The 19,587-nt window shown below is 36.0% G+C and overlaps 1 protein-coding gene across 3 annotated transcripts in view; it reads left to right on the top strand.

Moving 5' to 3' along the window:
• SCAPER (S-phase cyclin A associated protein in the ER) overlaps positions 1–19,587 on the top strand; it is a 485,805-nt gene that overhangs the window by 56,302 nt on the left and 409,916 nt on the right. For all 3 annotated transcript variants that reach the window (XM_059912693.1, XM_059912690.1, XM_059912691.1), the window contains 2 exons: positions 846–916; positions 11,344–11,541. In XM_059912693.1, the coding sequence (XP_059768676.1) occupies positions 846–916; positions 11,344–11,541 (269 nt within the window). The remainder of the gene's footprint in view (positions 1–845; positions 917–11,343; positions 11,542–19,587) is intronic.

The raw sequence follows: 19,587 nt of genomic DNA, 5'->3' as shown, positions 1-19,587 counted from the left end.
TTTTATTCCTGTCTCCTCTGGTAATTGTTCTAAGCTGATTATTCTCCTGTATATTCTAAAAAGCCTCTGATACATTGTTCTCTATGATGAAAGGATGAATAAAAGTCTGTGTAGGGGGTGGAGAGTTCTCTGCCTCCACCCCTGGTAGAACAGTGAGGGAGGCCCTCTGCTGTGCAGATAAATTGATAGTAGGTGTTATGGTTCACTTCATTTGTACTGCTTCAGGGGTCTTGGCCCAAAATTATTTTGCAAAAAAGAAAACGAGTCTGTTCTACATTACAGAATTTTACTCCTGTTTTAGAATAGCTCTCAAGAATAGAGTGATTATAAAACAGTAGTTAGTGTCTTTCTTATAAAAAAGAGCAAGTGAGAAAGCTGTATCTGCTGCAGAAATACAAAGAACTGAAAATGTCCCTTTTCAAAATGAAACTATATATTTCATAAATCAGATAAATTAAAACAGAAAATACTGAGTTTTTATATGGTAAAAAATGCATTCTTAATTTTGTTGTCAAAATAAAATTTGAATTCAAAGAACTATTTTCAAAGGAGCTATATATAAGTTGAAGAGTATCACTAACCTGACTTTGTTTTTAAATTATCAGACTATCTGACTTCTTTAAGAAGTTGATTTCTTCTTATTCTGAGAAAACCATTCAATAAAAGCAGTCTCTGGGACCTTGGAAATTTGTTTTTTATGACATCTGTAGTTCATGTTGGCCATGTTGTTCTGTTCTGTGGTGTCTGGAAGGAGATTATGTGTTAGTATGCCTGGATAATTTGCATAGTTCAGTTTTATATTATCTATTTGTTGATCTGTATATTTATCTATTTTTGCCTTGAAGGAAAATCTAAATGTCAAACTGGTGGAAAATCAAAGAGGACAATTCAAGGCACTCATAAAACGACAAAACAGGTACAGCATATACAACTGTTTACTTTTTTTTTTGTTTGTTTACTTTTTTGTTTTAATTTCAATTATAAAATCTAATTTTTCAGGATTTGAATATTGCATATTTTATCTTCATATAAAAATTTAATGTAACATCCTTTATTTAACAAATGTGTGTATAGTATTATGTGCCTAACTTGTACTAAATACTTTACAGATATTAATTTGTTTCATATAACAACCCTTTGATGTAGGCATTATTCTTCATTTACAAATGAGAAAACTGAGGTAGAGAGAGGTTGTATAACTTACTAGTAAGTGACACAGTCAAGATTTGAACCCATGCCTTCAATTTCTACAGTTTATGCTCTTAACTCCTCTGCTGCACATTCCATATTTGTGATTCTTCTGTGATTTACCTTCTAGGTATAATGGTGTCTTTTGGATGTAGGATAATAAAGATGTATTGAATCTAAAATTTTTCAGATTGTTCTACTAAAATTTTAGAGAACACAAGCCTACCTTATTTTTAAAAGTGTTTTGGCATATTTATAGTTAGCTTTGTAATCTGTAGTTATTTTCTCTGAACTTTTCATATATATTATTTTAGTTTGATGTTATTAAATATACCAATATGTATTATGTAAACCAAAAACTACACATAAGGAAAACATGGACTTCTAATCAAGGTGGCATTGTGAGTTCATAAAATATTCCCTAGTCCTCACATACAAGAGGCATCAATGATAAAATATTTTTTAAAAATTAAAGCGACAAAGGATTTTCAAGAATAAAATAAAAATCTCTGTGGATCAGAAATAAAACAAACACATATATTCACAGATAAGTGGAGTTGGGGACACACACTTACTGGACAAGTCCTGTATAAGGGAGGCTGAAATACCCTGATTGTGGTGGGAAAACAGATCCAGGCTCATGGCATAAAACTTTAGGCTTGTGAAGTGTTCTGCACTAGGAGACAAAGAACACTACAATCTGCCTGGGGTTGTGGCCTGTGATAATTGACATCTGAAGCAATAAAAGAGAGTGGCCCTCTGGTTCATGACTGGGTCTGCTATATTCTTGAAGCGTGAGCGCTTTAAGTCCCCAATAAAAGACCTCTGGAAGGGGACCATGGTGGGCCAGCTGATGGTAACCATAAAACTAGTACACATGTAGTTAGGGTGAGCAAAGTGAAAAACTAAAATAAAAGAAACTTAAATGCAAAATAAGTTTGCAAAACAACATATCAAGGCACATGAGGAAAATAATATCGTAAGATATAAACAACACATTCCACAAATGAGAGCATTTACTCCTGAGGTAATGAAAAAAGGTCATTTTTCTAAAGAGGACTTTCAAATAAACAAGTTTAAATTCCTCAAAGGAAAGATTAAATATAACACAAAAAGGAAAATTCTGAAATAAAAGATGGATATTAATTTTGAACATTTATAGATAAAAGTGAACACCTTAGAAATGAAAATGTTGTCCGTGAAATTTTAATTTTTTATTCTTACCTGCAATTAGTAAGAATAAGTGATATATTGGACAGAGAGATTAGTTAAAGAGAGAATTTGTGAGTTGGAAGACACTAACTACTTAGGAGGATTTAGAACATAGCTCAGAGAACTAAAGAGATGGAAAATTGGAAGGAGAATTTGATTGAGAAATTCTAACATATGCCTTCTAGGACTTTTGAAATAGAGAATAAATAGTGGGCATGCAATAGTTGGAAAAATAATGTTTAAAATTTTCCTTACTTTGAGTTCTCAACAGATTCAGAGCATAACTGTAGAGCTGAGCAGGATAAATAAAAATAGATTTATACCTAGATACATTCTAGAGAACCTGCAAAGTGTTAAGGATGAAACTCTTAAAATACCAGGAAGTAAACAAAAGCACAGAGGAATAACAATAATCTTGTTATGAACAAAAGAACAGTGGACCAATATCTACAAAGTTATAAGGCGAAATAACTTTTAACTCAGAAGTCTGTGCCCATTCAAATGATCATTCAAGTGCAAGAGTGAAATAAAGCCATTTTTAGATGTACAAAGGCTAAGGGTTTGCCACCTACAGACGCTTAATGAAGGGACTATTAAAGACATACTTCAGCAAGAAGAAAAGGTAACCTGGAGGAGGGAGCTTGATAAAAAGATAGCTGTAAAATATTTTAGTAAATCTCATTAACTATTGGTGGTTTTCAAAAACACTCACACAATTAAATTTAGAAAGGTGGAGCTATAATCTTAAACAGTGTTAACACAGAAGACTAGGGAGTTTGGAGGGGAGTTAATGTGATAAAATCCTTGTCTTATTTAGGAAGAAGTCTTTGTTTAAGGCTAGCTACTAAAGGAGTAAAACAAGCGGGCACGATTTCCAAATAAACAGAGGAAAAGAGAAAGTGAATAAACCAAAGCTTTTCAACTAAATAGAAGTAAAGAGAAAGAAAAAAAGAAGAAAAATCATAGTAAGTGTAAAACATGAAAGATAATGGTAGATACTAAGTATAAATATTTCGGCAAACAATATCAATACATGTAAACTGATTAAATTCAGTTCTTAAAAGTCAGATGATTGAATTAAACCTCTCATTTTAAACTGAGCTGTATACTGCTTATAAGAGACATATTTAAAACTTCAAGGAAAGGTTTAAAACAAAGAAAGAGAAAAAAATCCAGGCAAAATACTTGATATTCTAGATGTGCTCTAAAGCTAGAATAGCAATATTCATATCAAACCAGATGGAATTCAACATGAAAAGCATTGATTACAGAAAGATAGAAATTATATAATGGTGAAAAGAATAATCATCCAAAAAGTATAAAAGTACAAAACTTTTAGGTACCTAACGGCATAGGCTTGAAATATTTAAAGCCCAAACTAACAGAATTACAAGGAGAAAAGTGTATACATGATCATAGTGGTAAATATTCATATCCCTTACTCAGAAACTGATCAAGCAGGAATAAATAGCAAGAATATAGAATTAAGATACAATTATGATTGATCTCATATAAATACATATACATATATGTATGTATATGTATGTATGTATATGTGTGTATTTATTGGCACTCAAATAGTGTACACAAAGCATATGCAAAAATTGATCACATCCTAGGTTATAAAGAAGTCTCAGTAAATAGAAGTCAGACAAGAATATAGAAGTCAGTCACAACATGGTCTCTGACTGTAATGCAATTAAATTACAAATAAAATATAAGGATATTTTCATGTAATATAAAAAAAAATTATTGATGGGCTAAAGACCAAATGAGAAAACAAAAAAATTAAAATTATCTGGAAGGATATTTTTATGACCTTGAATTAGAAGAGGCTTTCCTAGACAAGACAAAAAGCATAATTGATGGATATGTTATAACAAAATTAAATTTATATACTAAAAAACTCACTTAAACAAAGTTAAAGGTGAGATTGACTAGGAGAAAATGCCATACATCAAAGACTTCATAAAGAGCTAAAATTCATCAGAAAAAGGACAAATAACCCAATAAAAAATGGGGGAAACCTGAATAGCCTGTAAACCTGTGAAAAGATGCTCAGTTTCAATAGTAATCAGGGAAATGCCCCTGGATTACTTGTGAAATCCTACAACTTTGCCCTCTAGAAGTAGGTTTACCATCAGCAAAATTTTCTTTGTTCCTCTCTTCCCTGCACATTCCCTTTACCTTCTTGTTTTAGGAAAATTCCAACTCATGTGTGGGGATACTGCTTCCTCCACAGTCGTTTTAAGTAGTAGTTGTTTTTTTCCCCCACAGCACTCCTACCTGTGATCCTAGAGGTGGGTTAGGTTTCCTGCTTGCTCCTCACTGGCATTTCAGGCAGTTCTCCCTCCCATCTCCTAAAACTCCTCAGATTTGAAGGACATGCCATCACACTATACCACCTGCTCCCTCTTCTTGTTGCAGCACTTACAGATTTCCAGGTCACTTCTCCTTATTCCTTGAAGATATAATTTTCAGTCTCACTGCATGCTCTACACCATTACTGCTGTCCTCTCAATTTCTTGCATTTCTTTCCCCCAGTAGTTTTGTCTTCTACTCATTCCGATGGTCAGACTCTTGCCTTGTTCTCACTAACAACTACTCTCCCTCCAGGAACTCAATCTCAGCCATACCGTCTTCTACCTGTCATCTCTCCTCCTGCCTTATTCTCTGTGATCATGTGACTCTAACAATTCTTCAACCCCATGCAATCTATAATTTACTGATCCTACCACCCTTTCATTATTCCTCATCCTCCATATGACCACACTTTCCTGGATATCCACGTGAGATTCTATGGTTTGTCTGTCATAATTACCTTCTTGCCCACTCTCCCAACTGTCTGGCTACCCTGCCCCTTGGTAGTACACGCTTGACAGAGTTGTCCTCATTACAGCCACTTTTCTGCCTATTCTGCTCTGCGCCCCATGCATTTGAAAGTGCCAGGAGAAAAGTATCAGTTATGTTGAAAGGCTCTTTTGACACTTATGACCGCTAACCTCATATAGATAGTACTGTCCCAAAGTCCTATTGCATGTCCCTAGTTATTCATTTCAGTACAGAGCCCATGGGTATTAAAAGGACAATAAAAGAATACCATGAACAACTCTTTGCCACAGATTTGATAACCAGGATGAAATGGACTGATTGCTTGAAAGACATAATCTGTTAAAACTCACTCAAGATGAAATAGACACTCCAAATAGGCCTAAATGTATTAAAGAAATTAAATCAATAATTAATAACCTTTCAAAGCAGAAAGTACCAGGCCCAGGTGGATTCACTGTTGAATTCTACCAAGCATTTAAGGAAGAAATTATACCAATTCTTTACAATCCATTTTAGAGGGTAGAAGCAGAGGGAATACTTCCTAACTCATTTTATGAGGCCAGCATTATTCTAACACCAAAACCAGACAAAGACGTTACAAGAAAACTGCAGACCAGTGACTCTCACAAACATAGATACAAAAATCCTCAACAAAATATTAGCAAATCATATCCCACAATAAAAAGAATGATACACCATGAGCAAGTGGGTTTTATCCCAGAGGTGCAAGGTTGGTTCATAATTTAAAATAAATCAATGGAATTCATCACAGCAACAGGATAAAAAAGAAAAAACCTAGTTTTATATCAATGATGCAGAAAAAAATTTTGACAAAATCCTACAACTAGAAAAGATGATAAAAATCTTTTAATAAACTAGGAATAGAGGGGAACGTCTTCAACTTAATTAAAAAAAAATACAAAACCCTACAGCTAACATGATACTTAATGGGAGAAACTAGAAGCTTTCCCATTAAGATCAGTTATGAGGTAAGGATGTCCCCTTTCACCATTGCTTTTCAGCATCGTAATGGAAGTTCTAGCTAATGCAATGTGACAAGAAAAGGAAATAAAAGGTATACAGGTTGGGAAGGAAAAAATAAAACTGTCTTTATTTGTAGATGACATGATCATCTATGTAAGAACTCTGAAAGAATCAACCAAAAAAACTCCTATAACTAATAATTGATTACAGAAGGTTGCAAGATACAAGATTAACATACAAAAGTCAGTTGCTTTCCTGTGTACCAGCAATGAATAAGTGGTATTTGAAATTAAAAACACAATACCATTGGGACTTCCTTGGTGGTCCAGTGGTAAAGAAGATGCCTTACAATGCAGGGTTTGATCCCTGGTCAGGGAACTAAGATCCCACATGCTGCAGGGCAACTAACTAAGCCTGCATGCCACAACTAGTGAGCTCGTGCACCTCAACGAGAGAGCCCACATGCAGCAAACTACAGGGCCAACATGCCCTGGAGCCCACGCACCACAACTAGAGAGAGAAAATCCGCATGCCACAACTGGAGAGAAGCCCGCGCACCACAATGAAGAGCCCGCGTGCTGCAATGAAAGATCCCGCGTGCCTCAGCGAAGACCCAACACAGCCAAAAAAAGAGAAATAAATTAAATAAATAAATAATAAAATAAATCTTAAAAAAAACAAAACCACAATACCATTTATATCAGCACTCCCCAAAATTAAATAGGTAGGTATAAACCTAACAGAATATGTGTAAGATCTATATGAGGAAAACTATAAAACTCTGATGAGTGAACTCAAAGAGCTAAATAAATGGAGAGACATTCCATGTTCATGAACAGGAAGACTCAATATGGTCAAGATGTCATTTCTTCCCAGGTTGAAGAATATATTCAGTATAATCCCAGCAAATTATTTTGTAGATATCAATAAACTTATTCTAAAGTTTATATGGAGAGGCAAAAGACCCAGAATAGGCAACAAAATATTGAAGGAGAAGAACAAAGTTGGAGGACTGACACTAACCAACTTCAAGACTTACTATAAAGCTACAGTAATCAAGGCAGTGTGATATTGGCAAAAGAAAAGACAAATAGATATATGGAACAGAATAGAAAGCCCAGAAATGTACGCACATAATTAGTCAACTGATCTTTGACAAAGGAGCAAAGACAATACAATGGAGCAAAGGTAGTCTTTTCAACAAATGGTGCTGGAACATCCATCCATATGACAAAAAGAAAAATGAATTCGGACACAGACCTCATATTCTTCACAAAAATTAACTAAAAATGGACTATTGACCATAAATGCAGAAGTATAAAACTCCTAGACAATAACATAGGAGAAAACCTAAATGACCTTGAATATGGTGATGACTTTTTAGGTACAGTATCAAAGGCATGATCCCTGAAAGAAATCAATGATAAGCTGGATTTCATTAAAATTAGAAACTTCTGTTCTGCAAAAGACAATGTCAAGAGAATGAGAAGACAAGTCACAGACTTGGGAGAAAATATTTGGAAAAAGCTATCTGATAAAAGACTGTTATCCAAAATATACAAAGAACTCTTAAAAAAAACTCAACAGTAAGACACAACCTGATTGAAAAATGAGCCAAAGACCTTAACAGACACCTCACCAAAGAGGATGTACAGATGACAGATGAGCATATGAAAAGGTGTGCCACATCATATGTCATCAGGGAAATGCAAATTAAAACAATGAGCTACCACCACACACCTATTAGAATGACCAAAATTGGGAACAATGATAACTCCAAATGCTGGTGAGGATGAAGAGCCACAGAAACTCTCATTCAATGTTGGTGGGAATTCAGAATGGAAATTCAGCCACTTTAGAAGACAGTTTGGCAATTTCTTAACAAAAGTAAACATATTCTTACCTTGTGATCAGCAGTCATGCCCTTGGTATATATGTAGATGAGTTGAAAACTTACGTCTGAACAAAAACATGCACATGGATGTTTATAGCAGCCTTCTTCATAATCGCCAAACCTGGAAGCAACCAAGATATCCTTCAGTAGGTGAATGGATAAATAAACTGTGGTACATTCAGCTCTAAAAAGAAATGAGCTATCAGGCCATGAAAAGACATGGAGGAAATTAATTGCATATTATTAAGTAAAAGAAGCCAATCTGAAAAGGCTGCATACTGTATGATTCCAACCTTAGGACATTCTGGAAAAGACTAAATATGGAGACAGTAAAAAGACAGGTTGTTGTCAGAGGTTTAGGTCCATAGGTTTCTTCAGATTCTCAGGGGAGTTGACGAGAGTTCTAAGAGAGGTGAGTCAGAAATCTCAATTTCCTTCTTCCCCTTTCCCTCTCCTTTCTTTCTTTTTTCCTCTTTTTCTCTCAAAAGTGATTGATTAAAATAGTATAACATTTGTTATATTGAATTTTATTTAAAACATGAGATTCAGTTATGTCTAGCTTTTCCCAAAAGTTTAGGTTGCTTTGTCTTCTGTTGAATGTCTTGGAAACAGGCACAGTAAGTCATAACAATGTGATAGTTACCTGATTTTGAATCTTGGCTTTGTCTCTTACTTAGTGTGAGACCTTGGGTTTATCATTTAATTTAGCTAAACCTCAGTTTTCTCCTCTATAAAATGGAACTAATAATAGTAACTGTGGTATAAAATTGCTTCAAAGATTAAATGAAGTATAACTGTATGGAAAGCACTTAGCACAGTGTCTGGCACATAGCAAGTATGACATGAATATTATATGCCACTGCAATTATTATTATCACTGCTGTTATTTTTATCAGTGGTAGGTAAGAGCGCTGTATTTTGAAACTCTATACAAACTTATCAGCCTCTACAATTTAATATGCTTCTTCTACCTTTCTTCACAAATTTGGCAATTTTGCCATTAGTTTATTCACATTTTTCTGTGAGTGTTCTTCACCTCTTTATCTTTCCCACTATAATCATACCTAACATTATATGGGTACTACTGTGTGCTAAGTGTTATGTGAAATGCTTTATGAACATTGGAGCAGAAGTTGGAAGACTCGGTTCTGGTCCCAGTTCTGTCACTCAGCCTTTTGACTTGGTCAAGAAATTGAATCTTACTGAGCATTAGTTTTGTCATCTACAAAATAGGAATAATAATATTTCAATATTTGTCCTGTCTTTATAGTTTGTTGTGATGATTAAATGATATGTTTTCAAAAGCCCTTCATAAAATGTAAATAAATGTGCAAATATAAACTATTACTATTTTTGTCAAGCTTAAATGTCAAATTTGTATAGTACATTGCCCTTCAGATGGAATTACCTAGCTGTAGTTTCTGCCTTTCTGGAGTCTTTCTTAGTAAAAGCCTCACATAGAGCAATCACGGAGAATAGAAACATCTTAACCTAAAAGCGGTTTTGCCTATTCTACATTTTAAGAAAGGTTGGTTAAAGTATTTGAATCATATACATATGGATGTATGATAGGGTAAATACATAAATGGGTGAAGATGAGTTAAATTATTTTTGAGAATTTTATAAGATTAGGGTCTGAATTCACAGGAAGCTACTAGTGTTTTGCTGATCACTCTAAGAAGTTTGTGAAGGAAGTATAATTCAGGAAAATTCAAGTTAATTTTAACTTTGGGTGGTATATAGGAAGAGAAATGAGGTGGTCTGGAATATTTGGTAAAGGGTTGTTAGCACAGGGCCTTGGGGTGCATTGTAATGGGAAGTCAGCAGTGTAATTGCAGAGCTCTAACTGGAAGATAGTCTCCTGTGGCTATGTGATCTTGGACAAATCAGCCTCTAAGTCTCAATTTTCTAAGCTGTAAAGTAGAGCTAATAATACATATTTTAAAATTTGTGTGAGGGGATATTTGCCATCATGATTTATCATTTACTATTAGGGTTGGAAAGTGCTTGGAGAGCCATTGAAGCAAAGGTTTTGTGGGTTGTTGATGATTACTTTAAATTTTATTGCTTGAGTGTTGAGAATTTGGGCCTGGACTAAGGCTGTCAGATAAAATATTTACTACTTTTTATTTGCTGAGTCTGACAACCTTAGTCTGGATGGGGGACTGCGGAAGGAGGATGACCAGCTCCATCTCAGTCTCTTAAGTGTGCATGTCTTTGTGCGTATATATGTTTTGTTTGCTTGACTTTTGATAGTGAAGATTCTATATAAACCGAAGATAGGCTATAAAAGATTTTTGAAGTATAGGAATCACTGTTACGTTGAAGGCCAAATCCTAAAACAAAACAGGAGAGTATTAGCTTCTATTTTGGATATTCTTCACTCAGGGGCTCTTCTGTGAAAAGGAAAAACAAGCTAACAGGAATGACATACACACATACAGAACAACCCAAAGAAACTTGAGATTGTTGTTGTAACTGTAGTGCAAGGTTAGTATTTATTTATTTATCAGTTTAGGTAGCCACAGAGAGGTAAGCAACTCCTTTGTACTTCTAGTGAGAAGTTCAGGTCTTTATGTAAACTGCACGCTCCTGTTTGTGGTGGAATGATTCTTTGGTACAGTCTATAAAAGTATAGAATATAATTGTATTTTCAAAGTCTGCCTGTGCAACTGAGGAAAGATTGGGTCATATGAATACTGTAGTTACTTTATTTGGTGAGTCTGCTCTGTAGCTGATGCTTGGTTTTATTCATCAGTGTTCTTTTCTAGTAAATTGTTTTGTATTTATATATTTTTACTTTCAGTGGAAAAAGGTTTAAGATAAAATTAAGTAACTGAATATAAGTATAGGATATGTCATTTCTAAACGAAAAGAATGTACACAAGCAATTTCAAAGTGTTGAAATTAGTATCTGTTATTTGTTACTGTATGTAAATGTGCCATACACGTATTTTAGTATATCAGGAGCCAGTTTAGTGCTCCTTTTTGACTAAGAGTCTGTTCACCATTAAAATCATCCTAATCTTCAATGAAACATGTAATTGACCTTACAAACCTGCCACTTTTATTTAAGTTGAGAAGTTTTGTTTTGATGAATTCAGTGTGATATAAGCTAAAAAGAAGAATGTCATGTTTTTAAGTATTTATGTTGAAAAATTTGATTTATACAAAAATCCATTTCCTGGAGGCTTTTAAAAAATATTTTTTCATGTTTTGTTTTATTTCATCAGAACACTACAGTAGACTGTAAAATAACGTCATCTACAACTGGAGATAAACACTTTGATAAAAGTCCCACTAAAACAAGGCACCCTCGGAAAATTGATCTAAGAGCTCGATACTGGGCATTTCTTTTTGACAATCTTCGCCGGGCAGTAGATGAAATCTATGTAACTTGTGAATCAGATCAGAGTGTGGTGGAATGTAAGGTAAGGTTTGCTTTCAGGCTTTGTAATCCATTTGAAGTCAGATTCGCCAATGTTTGCTACATCTGACTCGATAATTTGCCTCAGTATACAGTACTTTAGTAATAACTGTAGTCTCCATGCTATACACTAAATCCGCAGAACTTATTCATCTTATAACTGAAAGTCTGTACCCTTTGACCAACATCTCCCTATTTCCCCTGTCACTTGCAACCACTGTTCTACTCTCTGCTTCTGTGAGTGTATCAGGTTATTCTTTGTTTTGATTTTTCAAGAGTACCCTTGTTGTTGTTGTTTGCATTACCTAATTATGTACTTTTATATTCTGTGCAAGATTTGGTAGAAAGTTGTCTTGATACATAGTCCTAGGCAAGAAATTAAAGGATAGGTACACATACACACAATTTATTAAAAAATCTCTCTTATCTGTGTTCTCCATTGGTACTGTAGGTGGCATTAGTGAGATTTTCACATTCTTTGGTTTCCTGTTTAATGCCTTTAATTGGACATTGCTCCTTTTCTGTTGAGATAACTTATCGCTCTTCTAATTCACTGTGATCAGGGAAAAGTGAGATTGATGGCTAACCATAAACAATCCTGGGCGGGATTGGGATGTCATTGTAAGGTGTGTTTTCTAATTTTAGATAACCTTGTATTTGTAATAGTATATTAAACAGACACATAGCATAATCTGGCTCTAAAAATTCACTAGAAAGTCTGGCCTTTTAGTAGATACAAACTATATACTGTATTAGTTTATACTAAATAAAATTATTTTGAGAAAAACCAGAATGATACATCATCATAGAAATATTACAGAGGTAGCTTCTGCTTCTACAGTGAACATGGTTGAAAATCCTGGAATTCATTGTTTAACCTTTGAAATATCCGAAGGGTCAAAGCAAAGTTACATGTTGACACAACAACTATGTTTCCTCTAAAATTGGAAACAGCCAAAATGTTTTAAACTAGCCTAAAAATATGACTCTTCAGAAACAGATTTCAGAATGAACAGTGATTGAAATCACCCAAATTTATGCTTTGGTTGTCACAATTAATATTGTTACTATCAGCATGTAAAACTTTTTATGTTTTAAGAAAAATATTTTTAAGGAAAATCATATCATTGGGGTGGAATGAGTCAGCATGTTGTGGTAGAAAACACTATTGGATTTAATTTTGGATTATAGTTTCTTATATAAAATGAGCATGTGGGCCTAGATAATCTTTAGGTCATCCTTAGAGATCAATAAGATCAGCAGATTCTTTGATTTTGTGATTAAAAATAACAAAAGGTTGACTGAAGAAATCAAATTTGTCAAATGTATACTTCTTTATAGAAGTGAGTTGGACCAGTTGCAACCATGTCTCTGTGATGAGCAGAAACTCTTGCACCTATCTCTGATACTGTATTCAGGGAAGCTAGACTTGCCATAAGACAGGGTAGCTTTTTTTAAAAAAATTTATTATATATATACAATGGAATATTACTCAGCCATCAAAAAGAATGATATAATGCCATTTGCAGCAACACTGGTGGACCTAGAGTTTATCATCTCTAGTGAGAGACACATACCATATGATATCACTTATATGTGGAATCTAAAATATGATACAAATCAACATATCTATGAAACAAAGACAGTGTAGCTTTTATTTTCAGTCCTGTCAAAACTTTGTGAAAGTTTAACAGTAATAGAAATTGGTTGTGCAAGTTGTAGATTATAAGAATGGAGAAGATTAAAAAAAAATTTTTTTTTAATTTTTAACTTCTTATTATGAGAATTTTCAAATACAAAGTAGAATAATGCAATATAGGGACTTCCCTGGTGTCACAGTGGTTAAGAATCCGCCTGCCAAAGCAGGGGACACGGGTTCAATCTCTGGTCCGGGAAGATCCCACATGCCGCAGAGGAACTAAGCCTGTGCACCACAACTACTGAGCCTGTGCTGTAGAGCCCGTGAGCCACAACTACTGAGCCCACGTGCCACAGCTACTGAAGCCCGCGTGCTTAGAGCCTGTGCTCCGCAACAAGAGAAGCCACCACAATGAGAAGCTCACGCACCGAAACGAAGAGTAGCCCCTGCTCACTGCAACTAGAGAAAGCCCACGTGCAGCAATGAAGATCCAACACAGCCAAAAATAAATAAATAAATTTTTTTATTTAAAAAAGAAAGAAAGAATTGAGAAGATTTTGACAAAGTTAGAGGGGTAGAAATGTGTCCTCTATTCTTTGTACTGTGCCAAGATGCTCAAAGGTTTATGCTGAGAAATAAAATCTGGGAGCTTAAAAGTTAATTTCATACCCAACTCTGCTCCTCTCCCCATCTAGGACTTACAGGTGGTGACGTAAAAATACACAGTTTAATATTTGCTCTATCCATGTGCTGGGTATATAATAACTGGAGTTCTATTTTTGTTTTGTTCTATTCTCATTTTAAAAGCACTTCTATCCATTATCTCATTTGATTAGTACCTTTATAAGATGTATAACCCTCATTTTGTAGATCCTCATTGTACAGGTGCACTCAGCCTTTGTTTTGTAGATTTACTGGCAATATTTGTCCTTCTTTGTGATTTTTGTGCAACGCCTTTGTTAAGTAACCACAGTTCAATTCTTTGTCTCATATGTAAAATGCAGTTAATAACTCCTGTATTATGTAATTCACATGATAAGTACAGCATGAAAAAGTATCTTAACTATATCAACCAGGATTGCTGACCAGAGCCAATCTCTTTAATCAAGAGGCTACATTTCTCAGTTTTTTCGTTTAAAGACATGCCTGTTATGCCATCAGCTACTCCACTGCATGACTTGCTAAGAACTGACTTTTCCAGCAAAGCTATACTCTGACCATCACCACTGCATTTCCCCTTCTTCCATATAAAGTAGGCTAGGGGGAGATTGCCTTTTGGGGAGTGCACAGTTAATGAAGTTTGAGGTGGTGCGTGAAGTGCTTGTGAAGTTTGTGTGTATGGCTGCAGGAGACTGGCATCTTGTTCTCTGGCTGGATCTTTGCCGTGCTGATTTTGGTGCCTGTGGAATATGTTGAGAGATTTTGGGGGAAAGCATACTGGCAACATATTGTACTTTCCATTTTCTGTTTTCCATTTCAACCTGGGGGAACTGGATGTGTGGCTCTGGAATATTGGGGGCATCCTTGAATATAGAGACTGCTACCTACATCTCCCTTAGAGATTTCATAGCATAATAAGCTTGCTGGAGTAGCTCATGCCAGCTGGGCTTGAAGGGACTTTAGGGTAGTATGCTTTCTTTGGAAGGAGATAGGATGGGACTTGTCATTGACCAAGTAAAGAGGACCCCCAGTGCATCTCACGATTTATGTGAGGGTAGAATTGTGTACATTAGTGAAGATCTTGGAGTAATAGGGCCTTCCTATGGGGACACTTGGTTAGGTAAAGTATACCAACCTCTGTTGGAGTTGAGGCAGATACTGCTTGGGCAGAGGGAGCCAGGGTGAACCTGACCACTGCCTAGGGAACCTTGAGTGTTCCCTGTGCAGAAATTACCATGTACTGCAGAGATCAGTAGAGACCACTAACTTCAAATTGATTCAGAGAAAGATTAGGGATGCATCTCTGCCTGGCAGCACTTGATTCTTTTGGTGGTCAGCATCACCTTAGTCCCTGGAGAAGGACTGGCTGATGACTGTAGTAGATCCATCACTAATAACTGGTGAGCTCTATAATAAGTAGGATATTGCTCTGTTCTCACAGCTGCCACTTATGGCAAGGACATAAGTTTGTGAATGTAGGAGAGTTTGAAGGGGTACAGAGGAGGAAGAGAGGAGAGAGACAGTGAGGATAAGCCATGTTCTTCCCCACCACAAGCATCTGCTAAAGGCCATGTAATTCTCACTTGTGCTAATAGGCAGGTTGTCTGTAGATGGGATTTAAAAACCAAGTTTTGATAATTGAATGTGCCTGAAAAATTGTGGAATTTCACTGAGCATACTCAGCAGGTTTAGGATTCAACTGAGTAGTTAGTTATATGGGGAAAAAATAAAAGTATTCTATGTTTATATCTCAATAGTTGAGACTTCTCAGTTCAACAAGTAAGGATCAAAATGAGATGTGAGAAAGTGCTTAGAAAGGTATGACACACAATAAAAAGAAAATAAATTTTATAATTAGATGAAAGGAGAAGTCACAGATGGAGAAAGAAGAATACAGGTCCAGGACAGAGAAGGAATCATCATAGAGGTAGGGAGAAGATAGGAGAATAGGAATGTCCCAAAAGCCGTGGAGAAGTAGGAGTGGTGCATAGGTTAAGAATGACTGCAGTTGAGAGAAAGCTTGTTCAACTTGGCATTCAAGAGGGATAAGAACAGATGGGATCAAGGTGGAGATTTGTGATAAGAATTTGAAATTCCATTTGATGGGTTCTTTGCTCTTTTTATTTTTGAAAAGTAGGAGGTGTGGGGTTGGAAGTTTGAAGAGAGTGGAAAGGTCTGAAATAACTGTGATGGAGAATGAAAGGGCTGACATATAGAAACAGGATTGCCCAGCAGCCTTGAAGGTCACAGTTGAGATTGGAAATTCTTCTCTTTCCTGTATCTTCAGTTTCCTTATTAGATTCTTTTCCCATCAGCATACACATGCTTATTTCTCTTCCATTCTGAACTACAAAATTAAGAACAAGAAGAAGAAACCCCCAAACCCTTTCTCTACTTTACTTATCCTTTCGTCTACTCTCCCAGTCCCCATTTTCCTCCTCCCCTTCTTAGCCAAGTTTCTTAGAAGAACTTTCTACATTTGCTGCCTTCATTTCCTTTTCTCCCAGGTACTCATTAGTCTACTCCAACCTGGTGTCACATCCTATCAGAGCTCCTGTTAAGTTCTTATTAAAGTCACTCAGTATTAGTAAGTCCAGTGGTTGTTTTTCAGTCCCTTCCATGATCTCTGAGTAGCATTTCATGCTGTTGACCACTCCCCTCTTCTTACAGCACTCCCTTCTTTGGCTTTTATGGAACAACCTCTGCTAGTTTTCTTCCTCCTTTGTTGGCTGCTGCTTCTGTCTCCTCTTTATTGGCTTTTTCTTTTCCACCTGACCTTTAGCTTTTGAGAAGTCATTAAGGCTCCTTTTAGACCATCTTTCTCCCCCTGCAGTTTTCTCCATGCCATGGCTTAATTTACTCTTCATTTTCTGATGATTCTTAAATTTATATGTCTAGCCTATATCTTTCTTCTGATTTTCAGACTTGTATATCCAACTTGCCTAGTTGGCATCTCCACTTGTGTATTTCACAAGCATGTCAAACTGACGTATATAAAACCAAGTTCATGGTAACTTCCTCTGCCCCAAACCTGGAGATGTATTTCTCTTCTCCCCTCCTCCCTTCACCTCACACCAGCCACTGTCCAATGAATCGGCCTCTTTCAGATTATTTACTAAATCTTTCTGATCTGTCCACTTCTCTCATTCTCCACTGCTGCCATTCTAGTCCAAGCCACCAGTAAAAAATGCCTGGATTACAACTGAAACCTTGTAACAGGACTCCCTGCATCCTTCCAATCCATTCTCCACATTATAGGCAAAATGATACTTAAAAACCACAAAAATAAGATCTAACTTTTTTGATTACAGCTCCTCAAAAGTTTCCCTTTGCTCTGAGCATTAAAATCTTCAGCGTGACCTTCAAATCTTGAGTGACTTGATCGCTGCTTACCTCATTTCACACCACTTTTCTCTCTTCCCTTCTGCCTCATTTAAACCAGCCTTCTTTCAGTTAGTCAAACATGCCATGTGCTCACCAGTCTTCAGACATTTCCACATTCTGATTTTTCTGCCAGAACACTAATCCCTCATTCTTCTTGCCCAGCACCTCCTCACCTCCCCTATCCCTTTTACCTAATTTCTATTCTTAATTTAGTTTTCAGTTTAAGTGTCACTTCCTCAGGGGGAGCCTATCCAGATATTTTAGACTAAACCAGGTTCCCCTGTAATATACAGTCATCCCTCAGTATCTGAAGGGGATTGGTTCCAGGACACCTTCTCCCCCAGCCCCTGCCCCGTGGATACCAATATCCATGGATGCTCAAGCCCCTTATATAAAATGACATAGTACATTCAGCCCTGGGTATCCATGGGTTCTGCTTGGGCACGTATGGCCCGACTGTACTCTTAATACTTTCCCTAGAAGCACTTATCACAATTGAAACTACATAACTGTTTATTTTGTTGTTTTTATATCTGTCTCCCTTACTAGACAGTAAGCTCCATGAGGACAGAAACCACACTGTCTTGTTTACCCCTCCATCATCAGTTCTTGGAACTGGCGTTGAAACATAGTGAATGCTCTGTAAATAGATGTCAAAAGGCTGTGTGAAGCAATGAGACTACATAGATTTTGGGGGTGAAGACACTGGTTTACACAGTGATGTGATTCGCCTCTCTCCTGAGTTATACTTAGCATTCGGTCGCTTGCTAAAAATGCACAAAGATGGTGGGTAGATGAATTAATCATGGATAGGTATTTTTTTAGGCAGATGCAGTGTAATTTCATTGGAGTAAAGGACTGAAGAGGGTAAGAGAGTAGTTGGAGTAGTGGACCATGGAACCTAAGCTGGATGGGGAAGGAAATGACTATTGCAGAAGCCTGATAGATGTGGAGAAAGTAAAGAAGCTAAGTGTTTGCAAATATCCTTTGGACATGGTAGGAATAGGTAAGATGGATTCTCTGTAGATAGAAATTGATAAGTTTATATTTATATTTTTAAAGTTACTATTTACATACTCCAAATTATTACTTTTTTTGATCTCCTTGATCTGTCAGACACAGATATTTTAGTCTCCCACTACTATTGCAGTTTCTTCAACATTTCCTTGAATTTCTGAGAATTTTTTTTTTTAAGTTGCAAAATAGATTTATAGACTCATCCCATCTAGGCACACAAGTGCAAAAGTCTAGAAGTGCAAAAGAAGTTTTTGCAGCAAAACGATAGGCTGGAGAGCCTTGGATTGTAGGAGAGAGAAGGGTGGAGAGTGAAGTGGTTAGAGGAGTGTCCTCAGAGGCTTTGACCTGGAGACGGGGAGCCATGTTAGATCAGTTGAGGGGAGCACCGAGGATGGGCGGGCTCTGGGAGAAGACCTCCTCTCAGGCTGTGCATTGCCAGTTTGGGGCATTGCCACAACGAAGTATACTCAGCAGTGAGCAGCAGAGGGAGGCCGTGAATTTGAGTCCTAGGAAAACATCTTCATTTAATGCCATTGTTTCTATTGGAAAATCATATTTAACTTAAGGCAAAACTTTTAGGTAATAACCTGCTGAAGGAATAAGTATTACATGCATGTTTACTTCATCATAATCTACTTTCAATTAATATCAGACTGTTTCATGAAGAGTGTAAGGACATTACAACAGCACAATTCCATTGACCTACTCCGCCTTTTTTGTTCTCATTGCTTATATTTTACTACTCTATACACTATAAGCGTCTCAGTTTCTTAATTTTTGCTGTAAAAATCGATGGTCTTTTACAGAAATTTGAAAAGAAAATATATAAAATAAAGGTACTAAAATTTTTTAAACCATTTTGCTGCCTTATTATTAGTTGTATAAAGAATCATATGAGTTGTATTTTCATTGTGAATTTAACATTTGTGAATTCTGTTTTGTGTGATGTTAATATTATAATCTCTCTATCTTTTTTTGGTTTGTTTGATTTGCCTGTTGCCCTTTAGCTCAGGTATTGCAGTTTGTTACAAAGAACATGAGATTCTGCACAGGAAGAGTAGGCTAAGAGTTCACCTGTGCATTTATGGAATAGGCTTTGGTTACCTCACCATTGTTTTATATTAATAACTATCTTTCAAAAATTTACTTTTTACTTTTTTTTATTCAGTATATGTATATATTGTGAAATGATCACCACAATAACTCTAGCTAACATCCATCACCACACATAGTTACAATTTTTTTCTTGTGATTAGTTTTAAGATCTACTCTCTTAGCAACTTTCAAATACACATTATTATTAACTATAGTTACCATGCTGTACATTACATTTCCTGGACTTCATTATTT

Source organism: Balaenoptera ricei, chromosome 2, assembly GCF_028023285.1.
Source record: "Balaenoptera ricei isolate mBalRic1 chromosome 2, mBalRic1.hap2, whole genome shotgun sequence".
NCBI classification, from domain to species: domain Eukaryota; kingdom Metazoa; phylum Chordata; class Mammalia; order Artiodactyla; family Balaenopteridae; genus Balaenoptera; species Balaenoptera ricei.
The sequence above is the reverse complement of the archived record's forward strand: the minus strand, read 5'-3'. Positions and strand labels throughout refer to the sequence as shown.